This window comes from Plasmodium sp. gorilla clade G2 (assembly GCF_900097015.1).
Source record: "Plasmodium sp. gorilla clade G2 genome assembly, chromosome: 6".
Lineage (NCBI taxonomy): Eukaryota > Apicomplexa > Aconoidasida > Haemosporida > Plasmodiidae > Plasmodium > Plasmodium adleri (nom. inval.).
The window spans coordinates 280,496-297,500 of NC_041698.1; the positions used below are offsets into that span (position 1 = coordinate 280,496).

General features: G+C 18.7%; 1 protein-coding gene across 1 annotated transcript in view; it reads left to right on the forward strand.

Moving 5' to 3' along the window:
- Positions 1 to 465: 465 nt before the first annotated feature.
- PADL01_0607200 (conserved Plasmodium protein, unknown function) overlaps positions 466 to 17,005 on the forward strand; it is a gene marked incomplete at both ends in the record, with an annotated part of 18,150 nt that continues 1,610 nt past the window's right edge. Inside the window, one exon of the mRNA XM_028680798.1 lies at positions 466 to 17,005. This exon is cut by the window's right edge and continues 1,610 nt beyond it. Coding sequence (XP_028537239.1) covers positions 466 to 17,005 — 16,540 coding nt within the window.

Genomic DNA, 17,005 nt, shown 5'->3' on the forward strand with positions numbered 1-17,005 from the left:
ATTTTATATAATATAGTATAATATAATGTGCTATGAATTGTATATGTACCTTCTATATAAAAGTAAAACATTCATCTGAATTGTATGTTTCTCATTTTTTTTTTACATAAATAAAAAATAGAAAAAAAACAAAAAAAAGAAGGTATAATAAAATAAATATATATATATATATATTTATATTTATATTTATGTAGGTACGTATTTATTTACCCCCATAAAATATTTTATTCATTTAATGCTTAACAAATGTAGTATATAAAATCATACAACATATTAAATACTTTCTTTATTCATTTTAAAAAAATTTTTTTTTTTTTCTTTTTTTTTTTTTTGAAACTTATTCAAGTGCATCCCAGGATTCTCCCCTCTTACAACCCCCCCCTTTTATTAGTGTGGTGAATTCTTTTTGAATTATTTTTATTTTATTTTTGTTTTATTTTTGAATATTTATGTTTTGTGGTCAGTATGAAGAATAATGAAAGAGATAAAAAAGGAGAACCGACAAGTTTATTTTATTACGAGATATACAAGAAGTTATTTATTTATTATGAATGTGCAATAAACGAGAATGAGAGAAAAAATAAAAAGTTTTTAAGAAGAAAAAAGAAAAGTATAGATGAATTAAAGAAATTACAAGATGATTTGATAATATTTTTTGATAATAATATCGATTTAATGTGTGATCCTTTTTATTTTTTAACATATGAAGAAGAAGATGTAAATAAAAATGAATTAAAGAATTATATTATTAATCATTATCCTAAATTAATAAATAATATGGAAGAAATAATAAAATGTTCGATTATATTAAATAGGAATGCTTATTATGTGTGTACTTTATTTAATGATGTATATTTAAAAATAGAAAAGAGTAATATAAAAAATGAAATAATGAAATGTGCTTATATATCTGAAGTATTTAAAGAATGTATAGAAAAAGAGAATTTAATTATTATGATATATATGGAAATATTAAAATATTTAAATAAAAATGAAAGAATAGGTATATCATTAAATAATAAAAATGGTGATAAGTATACAAAATATGAAGAAACTAATATAAGTTCTGATAGAGATGAGAATAATTCAAGTGATGATGATGATGATGATAATAATAATAATAATACTAATGGATTAATAAAAAAAAATGAAGAAGTAAAAACATCAAGTGTTCATAGTACTACATCTAATATAAATTCATTAACTAGTTTAAATATATCTAAAACTATTTATGAAAATAATATAAATAATAATCGTGTTAATTCAGATCGTTTTTCATTATATATATTAATTTTATTAACACAGAATGATTTTATAGATAATATATTTATAGAAATAGATAACATTATTAAATTCTTAATTAAATATGATGATATATGTGATCAAATAGATTATGTATTTAATTATAAAACACATAAAATTAATATCCTTTTTAATTTATTAGATATTCTCTTTTTATATTTTTCTAAATTTCAAGCTACTACACAAGTTATCTCAAGAATATTTAAATTATTAAATCATCTAGTCTCATCAAAATATTTCGATTTTATGCCTACTGATCAATATGTTAAGGAGTTAGATAATATATTATTCTGGACAGATATCAAAAAAAAAAAAAAATTCTTTACATATCTAAAAAATATTAGAAGTAATAAAATTATATCTCATATTGATGATTATTATAAATTGGATATGAATATTTCAGATGATCCTTTTATGAATAATTTTATTGATTTTAATGATATATCAACAGGAATAAAAAATAATGCGCAAGATATTAACATTAATATTAATAGTAATAGTAATAATAATAATATGAATAGTAATAATAATAATATGAATAGTAGTAACAACACCATGAATAGTAGTAGCAACACCATGAATAGTAATAGCAACACCATAAATAGTAGTAATAACTCCAATCTTTTTATAAACAATAATTCTATCCCTAATAGCAATAATTTAATCACACAGACATTGTCAAATTCTAATCTAAGGAATGATAACAATGTCATAAAAACTAATGAGACGTCGACAAGTAGCAATATGAATAATAATTTTTTAACAACCCTAAACACACAACAAAACAATAATGCTATAAATACTAATATGTTAGCAAGTAATCAAGAGAGGAATGAAAAGGAAGGTGTAAACACAAGTGGAGGTGTAAATAATACAAGTTGTCAATTAATAAGAGATATTCCTTTTGATATAAATAATTTATGGAAAGATAAAAAAAATTGGAATATTTATGATCAATATAATAAAAATTATAATACACTTGAGAAGTGTATTGATTGTAATGGTTACTGGTATAGCTGTAATTGTAGCTTATCAGATTGTGATATATCTAGTTTGACTTTAACTACTCAAATAAGTTTATTATTAATATTATGCTTATATCCAAATATAGATAGATATGTATATGAAAAGAAAAAGAAAATAAGTTCTAATGTTTTATCTAATAATATAAATAACAAATCTAGTGATGATAAAACAAGTGATACTATAAATGATGAGAAAGAAAAAATGAACTTTTCTAATTTTTATAGTCCTGATATATGGAAATACAATTGTATGAGTACACAAAAAGATTTAAAACATTTATTAAATATAAAAGATAGTTATTCTGTAAGTACAGATTTTATTAATGAAAATGTATCTTATTATTATCAGTTGTTTACCAAAATTTTTGAAAAAAATAATAAAAAAAAAAAAAATATAAAAATGGAAAATAATAATAATGATAATTTTTGGAATTATATAAATAAGAGTGGTAATAATATATTATTAAAAAATAATAATATTACAACAAATAATTATAATAATAATAATAATAGTAGTAGTAGTAGTAGTGATAGAAGCTGTAATGAAAATGTGATTATTTTAAAATATATGGTAAGTTTATTTACTAATAATAAAGATGAAATATTTTCATCCATTTTTGAAGATAATTTTTTTAAAGTTTCATATGATATGATATTAAAAAAAATAACAAGTGCTACATTAATAGGGACTTTAATATTTCATTTATTTCATATGACATTTTCTTTTTCATTTATAAAAAATTACAAAACAACAGATCTATGGAATTCTTTAATTGATTATCATATAAAGAAAGATTTTCATTTAAAAAAAAAAAGAAATGAAAATACAAGGAATTATATGATTGATCAGAATGAAGTGGATTTTAATGAGGACAGTATGAATAATAAGGGTATGTTTTATGATAGCCAAGATTTTGTTAATATGATGACTAATGATAATAAAACATTTGATGATAATAATAAAACATTTGATGATAACAATAAAAATTATGGTGATGATATTAAAAATTATGATGATGATATATATTTAAATAAAAAAATTACTCATAAGATGAAAAATATGGATGATAATAATATACATTTAGATAGTTCTTATTATAATAATAGTAATAATATTATTCATATATATAAAAAGAAAGGAGAATATTTAATTGATATTCTTAATTTTTTAAAAATATTATGTAATAACTATCCACGATTAGTTAATAAATATGTATGTATATTAAAAAATATTATTAATAGATATCATTCACGTATTATGGAATTTTCAGAGATAGATGAAACAATTTATCATCATACATTAGAACATATTAATCAAGATATAGATTCACGAGGACATGCAGATGATATAGAAAATGAATTTTATCATCATCATCATCATGGACATATAAATAAGAAACATTATTCTGGAAAACAAAAGAAATTTTATAATATAAATGAAGAAAGACGTATGATTCTTATGAAATATAGAAGTTTAAAAATAGTAGCAGAAGATAAAATGAAATTATGTTTAGATTTTTATTCAGATATATTTGTGCATGTACTTGATTTTGCATCTGTATTATGTAATAATATATATGATTTAAGAGTAATAGAAAATGTAGTCTTATGTTTTAAAACACCTCTTACAGCTAATCTAAATATATTTAATCTGACTAAGAAATTATTTAATCAGTTTAATTGTGTACTCAATGGGAAGTATCATGAATTTTCTAAAATAACAAATAAACAGCATATGCATGATAAAACAAGGAATAATCATATGAAAAGTGATTTAGATATAATGGATTATCATATAAGTAGTATGAAAAGTAATCAGCATAATAATAATATAAACAATATAAATAATATTAACAATAATATAAACAATAATAATAACAATAGTAACAACCAGTTTAATCGTATTAAATTTCATAAAGATCTTTATAAAATATTGTTAGAAAGAAAAATTATTAATTCTAATCATAAGATGTCATCTTTACAAGACAGAAAAGATTCTTCAAATATAAACTATGATGATTATGATCATGAGATGTTCTCAAATTTTTATTTCATATATCTGTATTATTTCAAAATTAATTTATTAGAAAAAATATTTGAACAGAACAACTTCTTAAAAGATATTTTAAGAAATTACAATATATTAGATATGTTAGAAAAAAATAATGTATATCTAAATAATTTAATAAAAGAAAATGGATTAATTGAAAAACATTTAAAAGATAAAAAGATTTTTGAAGCATGTCCTCAATCATATGATATATTTAATAAAATGGTATTATTAGAAAATGATGAGTATTCAAATAGTGTTAGAGATGCAAATAAAATACTTATGAACATTGATGACAATAATAATAAGTTGAAATCGTTTGTAAATTTTAAAGGATTGAATGAGATACAACAACATGTTTTAAATGAATTATTTCCAAATGTTAATATGACAATTAATTCGAATATTATTCAATCAAATAATAATATAAATATGGTAAATAATTTAGGACACTCAAGTGGAGTCACTTCCCTGCAAGGTCTAAACGAAAATATAAATGGAAATATAAATGGAAATATAAATGGAAATATAAATATAAATGCAAATACAAATATAAATGCAAATACAAATATAAATGCAAATACAAATATAAATACAAATACAATCACAAATACTCATCCTTCTAACCATATTAGTGATCATCCTTTTGGAGATAAAAGTTTTCTAGAAAATATCCTGAACGAACAGAATTGTATCAACTATTTACTCATAGAAAATAAATTAACAGAAAATTTATTAAGAGAAAATAATTTTTTAAAATGCGAATTTAATAAATACAATATTGTTGATTTATTTTATAAAAATAAAATAAGCGAAACATTATTAGATAATTTAAAAAGTATTATGTTAAACGAATATGATTTATTAGAAATTTTATCTTATGAAAAAAAATTTAAAAATATGAATCGTAATGTAGATGGTTCTTATAATGATAAGGAAGCCATACAAATATTTTTTGATGATAATAAAGATGCTATAGATTTTTTTAAAGAAAAAAAATATCAAACAAGGATGTTAAAAAATAATAATCAACAACATCATTATGATGATGATGAGGAGGAGGAGGATGATGTTATTGATGTTGATGGTGATCATTATGATGACAATGGTAATAGGATTCTTTTGAATCATCTTCAAAATAATAATAGTTTAATGAATAGAGCAAAAATAATATTAAGAACAGAATTAGAATATGAAAAGAAACATATAATGATTGATACTCATTATTTATTAAAAAATATATTTGAAAGAAATTTATATCCATATAATTGTTTAAAAATGTTAGAAAAATGTTTATTATTTTTATCCTCAGTAAATAATAATAAGTTATGTTATTATTTACCTATAAATAAAAATTTATTAATTGATTATATTTTATTAGAACAATATGAAAATAATAATTCATCATATGTTAATATATCTAAAAAAGGAGATGATAATAAAATGAATCATAAAGATGATAATTATAATAATAGAGATTATGATGATGAACACGAAGAAGAAGAAGAACAGAATCGATTTTTTAAAATAAAAAATAAAAAATATAATAATTTCTTATCATTATTAGATATACAAAATATGGATAGTACAACAAATTATAAAAATGTGTTTATACATAATTTAAATATGTGTAATAAAATTAAAGAAGGAAAAGAAAAAAATATAAAACAATATAAAACAATGCATTTGCTTGATATTTTATATGATATTATTAAAACAAAATATAATTCATCTGTAGATATAAGTAATTTAAAATGTATATGTATAGAAATATTATGTTCAAGCTTTGTAAAAAATTCTTCTTCTGCATTATCAGTTTTATGTTCATTAACTGAAATATTTCCAGATATCTTTATGGAAAATATGAAAAAATATACAGAAAATAATGATAATATAAAAAAAAAATTAGAATTTATAGATAAACAATTATTAATAGGTCAAATGAAATATGAAACACTACATCAAATAGCATCCAATTTTGTTCAACCAACATATAATTTAAAAATTATTATTACATTTATGAAATGTGTTAATTATTTATTATATATGATTGGAATAAAGAGAAAATTTAATATGTCCTTAAGTAAAATATGGTATTTCTTTAATAATATAGATAAAATAGAAGAAATCGATCAAAAAATTAAAAGAAGAAAATTATATCATGCAAATAAACAAAACATGGAATCACAATATTCTAAAACTGGAATGAATCAACATAATTATTATCATCAAAATAATAAAAAAAAAGGTTCATCGAGTTATGTCTTTTTTGATATATTTTTTAATTTCGATTTATTTTTTGATGAATTAGAAAAGGAAGATGATTACGACGATGACGGTGGAGCATATAATGATCATGTATATAATAATAAGAATAATAGAGGAAATAATAAAACTAACAACAACAATAATATTGACAATAATAATAATATTAATGTGAGTGAGTATAGTGGTGGAAAATATAATAGAGATATGTATTCACATAAAGATCATATATTAAATAATAATAATAATAATAATGATGATAAATTAAATGATTTATCATGTAATAATAATAATTATAATAATAATTATAACGAATATGATGATATTTATGATAATTGTTTAAAAAAAAAATTAATGATCTCAGATGAAGAGAAAAATATCTGTAAACATTTAATTTTATTAACTAACTATATTGTGCAAGATATTTTTTATAATTTAATAAATAATTTTATATTAAAAAAAATAAAAGAAAAAAAATATGAAAAAGAAGATCTTTTAGAAGAAGATATAAAGTGGGAATTATTAATGAATAAACAAGAGAATTCCATATTTAAAAGAAGATATAATTTTTTTATTCATAAATCAAAAAATATAGAATTACAAATAAATCAAATGCAAATTCAAATCAATATAAATAATTCCTATATAGTACAATTAGAAAATTTACTTAAACAAAATAATATACCTTTTGAGCCTTATATTATATCACAAAGAATGTTTGATAAATCATTTAATGATGTAAATCACACAATAAATAATAGTATGCTTCTAAATTTTAATACATCTCTTAATATGACATCTAATTTAATGACAAATACATCACAAGGAAATAATATAAACAATTCTTCCTTATTATCAGGTATCAACACAACATCATTATTTGATAATAAATCTGGATCAACAAATTTTTTTTCAACTAATAATAATATGTTAAATCAGGCAAATAATATATCAACCACAGGTGGTTTAAACATTAATAATAATAATAATACTAATACTATTAGTAGTAGTAATAATAATGTTGGTTCACCTGTTTCTATGTTTGGATCAACCAATTTATCTCCTTCTTTGGATAAAAGTAGAACCGATTATGTTTCATCTATGAGAATTGCTTCTCATTCACAAGATACAAACAGAACAGTAAATAATACAAATAGTGGTGGTAATATATTTTCTTCATCCTTATCGAATCCATTAAATCAAGGAATTACAAATACAAATAATATGTTTAATACATCATCAAATGATAATAACCCAACAAATATAAATAATAATAATTCTTCCTTGTTGAATACTTCAAATAAATTATTTGGAACAACAACAACAACAAATACTACATCCTCATCAAATTTTTTAGGAACAAATAATAATATATCATCTGGAATTTTTGGTTCCATGTCTAATAATACTAATGAAAAACCAAATTTATTTTCTGGTGTTAATCAAAATAATCTTTTTGGTAATACAAATATATCAAGCAATCCAACTTTATCATTAAATAATAATACAATTGGAAGTAATATAAATAATTCTGGACAGAATTTTTTACAGAATCAAAATAATTTATTAACAAATCAAACATTAAATACTAGCATATTCGATAACAAAAATGTTTTAAGTTCAAATAATTTATTATTATCTGGTCAACAACAAAATAATACATCTTCATTTTTAAGTAATTTGCGAACAAATACTTTATCACCTTCTTCAGGTTCATCTATTTTTAATCAATCAAAAGATTTAATGACAAATAATAATAATATGAATTTAAATAATAGTAGTAGTAATATGAATACACTTTTTGGTGCTACTAATACACAATCGACATCAAGTAATATCTTTTCATCAAATAATAATAATATTTTTTCAACAAATGCAAGTACAAATAATATGTCTTTGTTTAATAATCAGAATGTTTTAAACAATAATATGTTTACATCTACGAATAACATGAACTCTAATAGTAATATTAATAATAATAATAATAATAATAATATTAATAATAATAATAGTAATAGTAATAATCAGGTGCCGTCGTTATTTTCTAATATGACATATAATATGTATAACAATAATAATAATATTAATAATAATAATAATAATAATAATATTAATTTACCCCAATTTAATAATATAGATGAATTAAAAAAATATTATGAAGATTTAAAATTAAAAACAAATGTATTAAATACTGAAGTATATAAATACAAAATAGAACTAAAAAAAAATGAATATAATTTAAATAAAGAAAAGAAGATTCAATTATTAAAAGAAAATAAATTAAGAGAAAATAAAAGTAAATCCGATATAAATTTTAAAGATAGTGAAATGTATATATTGATTATTTTAGTATTCATGTATTTTAAATTAATATTAAAAGGACCACTTCCAAATGATAATAATAATAATAAACAATTAAATCGTGTAATGAATGAGAGATATGATTATTTGTGTGATTTTAGACCAACAATGTATTTATTTGAACAAATATTAGGAGAATCTAATAAATTTATGACTCTTTTTTTTAATATAATTTTCTTAGATAATATTATTCATGAAGAAAATAAAAATATGGAAGAATTATTATTAAAATGTAAAAATTATTGTGATTTTATAAATGTATGTAATCAAGAAAAATCCATTTTTTTAAAAAAAAAAAATCTATATCATGATACTATGACTAAAAAAACAGATAAAAAAAAGGAGGAGGATCATAAAGAAAATAATAATGATAACAAACAAGATTATAAAAATGGAAGTAATAATAATATCTTTACATCTATGACATCTGAGGTCTTTTTTAAAAAAAAATTACAATATTTAACGTGTTCTTATTCTAAACAATATTATAATTCTTTATTTTTTTATAAAATAAAATCTTTAGGACTAGGAATATTGAAACTATTGTTTGAAAGAGATGTTCTGTTTATTCATATGTATAAATTATGGAGGAATGAAAAATTACTTCAAAAGAAAATGGAAAAATATAAATTCGATCTTAACATTATAGATCCTAATAATAAAAATGATAATATTAATAAAAATGATGATAATAATAAAAATGATGGTAATAATAAAAATGATGGTAATAACCAAAATGATGGTAATAACCAAAATGATGGTAATAACCAAAATGATGGTAATAACAAAAATGATGATAATAATAAACATAATGTAAATATTAAAAGAAGAGGACGATCAACAGAATTTTTAGAAAAAAAATTTAATATGACAGAATCTGTATGCTCTCCTATATGTGTTCATAATTTTTTATTTAAAAATATTAATATAAATTCAAGAACGACTTATTTAATTTTATTATTAAAGAACTTTTTTAGAGATAATGAAATGAATAAAGTGATAATATATTTTATTCTTCAAATATTTATAAGAGATTGTAAAACCACTATTAATATTTTAAAAAGAGATAATGAATCTTTTAATTTCTTGAAATATGCCTTGAGAAGTATATTTATTTATAATTTGAATAAACAAAAATTTAATAACTGTTTTATTATATCTAATAGGACTATAAAAATGAAAAATATCATAAACAATTTTATTGATTTACCTCTTTTATATTTTTTAAAAAATTCAAAGGATATGAAAAATAAAATATTGCCCAGAATTTTGAAGAATAATTTGGATAAGCAGATAGACTCTGATCACTTGGAAAATAAAAAGGGTGTATTGAATACGATTAATTGGTTATCTTATATGAATAAGGATGATTATGAGGACGTGCATAAAGCAAATAATGTTGATGATGCTGACAATGATGATGACAATGATGATGACAATGATGATGATGACTATGATGTTGATGATGATGATAATAATGATGATAATAATGATGATAATAATGATGATAATAATGATGACAATAATGATGACAATAATGATAATGATGACAATTATTATGACTATGATAGCGATAATAATGACGATTTTTTTTATGATAAGCACATACGTAATAACCTAAAAAAGAAATCAAACAATGCTACCAAAAAAAGTATACTTCTTTTAAACCATGAAATGTATAAGAATAAAATGAAATATATGAATAATAAAAAAAAATTAAGATATAATAAATTAAACAATAATAATGGAGATAATAATATTGAATTCGATGAGAATGTTGATTATAATGGATTTATATCTAAATATAAAAATATGAAATTAAAAGAAAAATATGAATCTAAATATATTTATGATTATTTATCAGATAATGATTTAATAGATACAATTAAAAGTAAAAAGATTTGTGTTTTTTATGATAATAAAGAAAAAGAAGATGATAATGAAAATTTTTCATTATATAATTCAATATCAGAAAGTTTTAATGATGGGTATTCTAAAATAGATTATTATAATGAAATAAAATCTATAGATTATAATATTGTAGGATATTGTAGTTCATTTAATTTTTTACCTATTAATAATTTTTATACTGAAAAATATGACTTTATAGAAAATGAATTAGTATATATGAGTGATTTAAAATTATATTTCTATGTAAAATCTTTTAAACGTCATACTTATTTTAAGAAACTTTTAAATATTGAAAATGTAGGCAAAAAAAATAATAATAATAATAATAATAATAATGATGATGATAAGGAAGAAGAAGGCATTTATAAAAATATGGATGATATAGATTATTACAATATGGATGACCAAGATAATATTATAAATAGTAATATAAAGAGTGACAAATATATAAATAATATATATAATATAAATAAACAAAGTAATCTTTATGATGTAAATAAAAAAATGAATACAAATCATGATATGAATTTAAATGATAATACAAATAGTAATAGAAAACAAATGGATGAATTAAATGAAGCTATATCATATATTAAAAATGATAATTATATAAAAACAGATGCTACAAATAATATTGAACAAATTATAGATAATGAAATTAAATATTATGATTTCTTTAATAAATTAAATAAAATGAATGAGAATTTATTATTTTCTAATATTTTACAAAATAGTAGAGAAGATAAAATGAAATATTTAGAATATATAAAAAATATAGTAGAAAATGATAATACAAAAGATCCCAACAATATCAACAATAATAATATTAATAATAATAATATCAACAGTGATAATATCAACAATAATAATAATAATAATAATAATAAATTAAATAACAATTTATTACATCCTTTAATCGATTTGCTACAAGCCAAAAAGAAAGAAACAGAAAAAAAAATTAGTAATGAATTAAGAAAAAAAAATATTTTTATGAATAATGAATTGTGTGAATGGATTGAACTAAGTCATTTATTAAATATAGATGTAGATTATAATGATATTAGAAATATAAATAGAAAAAAAAAAATATTAAATAATTATAGTAAGACACCAATAACGAAATTAATATTATATTTTTATGAAATTATAACAAGGAAATATTTATTCTTAAATAATTCCAATTTAAGTTCAAGTTCTAGTTCAGATTCTTTGATAGAAAATTGTATACTATCTTTATTAGGTCTTTCATTTATACCTTCAAAAAATGTAGAAAAAAAAAGAACTATGGCATCTAATATCGAAGAAGGTTTGGAGTTAGAAAATGAATGCTTCTTAAATTGTCTAATAAATGATATTGTAATTCAATTTTCTAGTTATGATAATATATCAGAGTTAATTTGTGCCGATTATTATGATGAAAAGGATTTACCTGATAGATGTAATAGAAAATCTAAATATAATGTATTAAGAGATGTAGAGAGAAAGAAAGGGGGTATAGTTAAGAATACAAATGGGAAGGATTTACACAATAATGATAATGATGGTGATGGTGATGATAATGATGTTGATGGTGATGATAATGGTGATGGTGATGATTATAATAATGATTATAATAATGATTATAATAATGACAGTAGTGATGGTGATAATTATAATATACTGAGAAAAAGGAATAAATGCTTTGATGATAAAAAATATTATAGTTCTAAGCTTTTAAAAAAATATGAAAGTAAAGATTATTATAAAAAGAATATATTTTTAAACAATATTAATAACATAAAACAATATAATATTTTTGAGAAGAATTCTTATTTTATTAAAAGTTTAAATATTATTTATATGTTATCAAGAAATAAAAAAATGAAAGATTATATTATCAGTTTTATAAATAAAATGTGGATAAATAAATTTAATGTATTTTATTATATAACACAACATGTAAATATTCAAAAATTAAAAGATACAGAAAAAATATTATTTTATAAAATATCATTTCATATGTTAAATATATTTATACCTATAATTGATCATATATTAAATAATATAGATAAATATGTAGAATGTTTTATGAATATAAATTTGATAAGTGATACCTCTGAGAATAACAATCAGGAACTTAATTATAAACAACATGATGTAAATAAAGATGGTATTAATAATATAGATAATTTTTCTGTCCAACAGAATAAGATTCAAAAAGAAAAAGAAAAAGAAAAAAAAAGAAAAAAAAATTATACTAATAATATATATGATATTATTAATGAAGACAATTTTCATGAAAACAAAAATATTTTTGAATTTTTAAATCCTATATTTAATTATGATAATATACAGAATTTTATAAATCATTATATACATATTATAAAAAATTATAATGATACTTATTTAAAACATTATATATATCATTATTATTTATTTAATTATGATTTCTCTTTTCAAAATGTATATAACTATTCAAACATTGAGCATATTCATTATATAAAAAATGATTCCAATCCTTCTCAATATAATAATAATATTAAAAATAACAATAATCATAATAATATGTATAATTTGAATAATACTCCTAATAATAATGTAAATTTATTATATACTAGTATTATTAATACCTATGTAAATTTCTGTATGTGTTCAACAAAATTTAATCAATATAATAGTAGTAATAATAAATGTATTTCTCAATATAAGTTTTTATATGATAACTATTGCATGTATAATAATCACAGATATGCAAGTAATGAACTAGAAGAAGATGGAATTGGATTAAATAAAAAGAAAGATAAAAAAAAAAAAAAAAAAAAAAATATACACAATAATGATATGTTTGATAATTATTATGTGAATAAGAGTGATGTAGATGAGATGGATCACATAAATGATTCTCTGAATTGTAATAATAATAATAATAATAATAATGATGATAATGATGATAATGATGATAATAATGATGGTTGCTTGAACTTTGAACAACTGAATGAAATTATTGGAAATCATACATATTTAAAAAGTTTTTTAAACAAATATTATTTAAATAAAAGTTGTATTAATTATAAGGAGAGATTAGAAGGAAAGAAAAGAATACGAGAAGAATTAAAAGAATATTATTATTTACAAAAGAATGTATATATATATAATAGTTTAAATTATTTAAATATTAATTATAAAAATTGGTTATTAGTATATAAAACATATATAGAAAAAATTACATATTTGATTGATATAGTTTTAAAAATTAAAAGTAATACTATAAATAAGAAAATATATTATTTAAAGAATTATTTTTATATAATAAATAATATTCAAAAACATTTAAAAAATATAACATTTGTTATAAAATCATCTTATTATATTAATTTCAATATTCAAATAACTCCTATATTATTTATTGTATATTTATTTATTAGTATATTTTTCTTTTCACATAATAAAAAATTTGCATTCACATATTTATCACATATTAATAAAGGATTTCATAATTTATTTAAAAATAAAAAGAATTTCATGTTGAGGTGTATAGAAAGAAGTGATAATGAAGATGATCATGATCAAGATAAAGAGTGGAGAGAACAAGAGAAGCAAAAAAGCAAGACCAAAAAAAAACTTTTAGAAGAAAATGAAAAATTAGGAAATGAGCAAGAATATAAGACAGATGGAAAAAATAAAAGTAATGACAACAACAAAAATAGTGATAACAATGAAAATGATAACCAAGAAAATGATAATAGTAATAAATTTGATAAGTTTAGAATTGAAAATATAAAATATAATAAAAAATTAAAAATGTCTAATCTGTTTTCAAGAAAAATTTTGAATAAAGAATTTCAAGGAAATATATTAAATATACCTCAAAAAAAAATTTACAACAATTCAAATATAAATATTAATGATACATATCCATATATGGATATACGTAATAGTGTTCATGAAATAAGTAGTAGTAAAAATAAAAATTTCCTTTCTTTAAATGATATAAATGATAATCATATAAATAATGAAAATTATCTTAATCATCATAATAATAATAGTACATTTTTTAGTGATAGTTATTATTATATTAATACAAATAAAAAGCATTTAAAGAAAAAAGATAATAATATATTATCAAATGGAATATCTCACAATAATAATAATAATAATATATATTTAGTTGATGATTTATATGATAATTATCCTAACAATGAAAAGATATATTATGATGTTCATAATGAATATTCAAAATTAATATTAAAAAGTAATGAATTTTTTGATGACTTATTAGAATTATTAATAATATTAATAACAAAAAAGCACCCTATATTAAATAAATATACTATTATATATATATATGAATGTTTATATACACTATTAAATATATATCACTACAACAATAATAATAATAATCATCATAATCATCATAATAATAATCATAATAATAATAGTTATGGTTATTATAATATGTCTAATAATAATGACGATTTTAATAATATAGGACATACAAAAAATATGTTCTTATCTTTAATAAGAAGAATTGATCAGAATGTTTTGAGCGAATTTATAAGTACATTATTTATTGATTCTTATAAAAATTTTTATATAAATAGAAATTCGATAATACCTATATATTTTTATAATAACATTTATAAGTTTATTGATTATAACACTGAAGTTTTTATGTATTATGAAGGTAAGAAGAAAATATATAATACAAATAATAATGATAATATTAATAATGATAATATTAATAATGATAATATTAATAATGATAATATTAATGATGATGATGATATGTCTTATTATTATCGTAAAGGACGTACTAATAAAGGAGAGTTATTTTATAAAAAAAAGAAGAATTATAATGCACAAAAAAGTGTACACTTTTTATTAAGAGGAGAAAGCAATCAAATAAATAATACAAACCATAATGCAAATAAAAAAAAATCGAATTTTTTTTCGAGAAGAAGTCAATTGTTTACAGATACAGAAGATTTATTAGATAGAAAGAAAAAAAGAAAATATAAAGGAAGAGAAAATAAATATGCTAAATATGATAGTGATATAAATTATGACGATGATATGTATGATGATGATGATGATATATATAATAATAATAATAATAATAATAATAATATTTATAATAATAATGGTGATAATAATATATGTAATAGTTTTAATAATAAACTTACTAATTTTAATTTAAAAAATGGACTTAAAAATAAAATCCATCTTAATAATAAAAGTTTGAATATATATGAAGAATCTTATTGTTGTAATTTTTTATATAATAAGAATGATTTAAATCTTATGAGTATAAATTTATTAATATTTTTATTAAATAAAATTGGTTTATATGAAATAGATATAAAAATAGATGAGAATAATATAAAGAATTTGATTAAAGGGAATTTATTTTTATTTCATCAACATTTAAATAAACAACTAGAAAATAAAATTTTACACACATGTTTTTTATTATGTGCCTTATGTGATACAACATATATAAATGAGTTTGTTTTTAAAGAGGATTTATTTAATTTATTTTTAAAAAGTAATATATTTGATAATTTATATGAATATAAATTTAATAATTTATCATCAAGTATTTCTTTTTTAACCTTCCCTACAAACTTTTTAGAAAATAAAAATATATACATCCCTTTGCCTGTCCTTATTATTGCATATATAACAGTTATATTAAAAGTTGTAGATAAGAAGGGATTATATTTATTTAATATAATAAGTAAATGGATTTTAAAAAATATTAATATTTTTATAAATCATTTAATAATTAATAATTATTTAATGAAATCAAATGAAATAGCTCATGAGGTTAATAATTTTACAACAAATAATCATAATTTAATTTATAAATGTTTATGTTATTCTTCTACATGCAATTTTACAAAACAGAGAAGAATTAATTCAAGTTATTATAATAATATCATGATGCATGTTGATAAATCAAAAAAAAATAATTACTCAAAGAAAGATTTTTTTCACATGAAAGATAAAAATAATCACATTAATAATATTAATAATATTAATAATATTAATAATATCAATAATATCAATAATATTAATAATATTCATAATAATCAGCTACTTTTTGATAGTT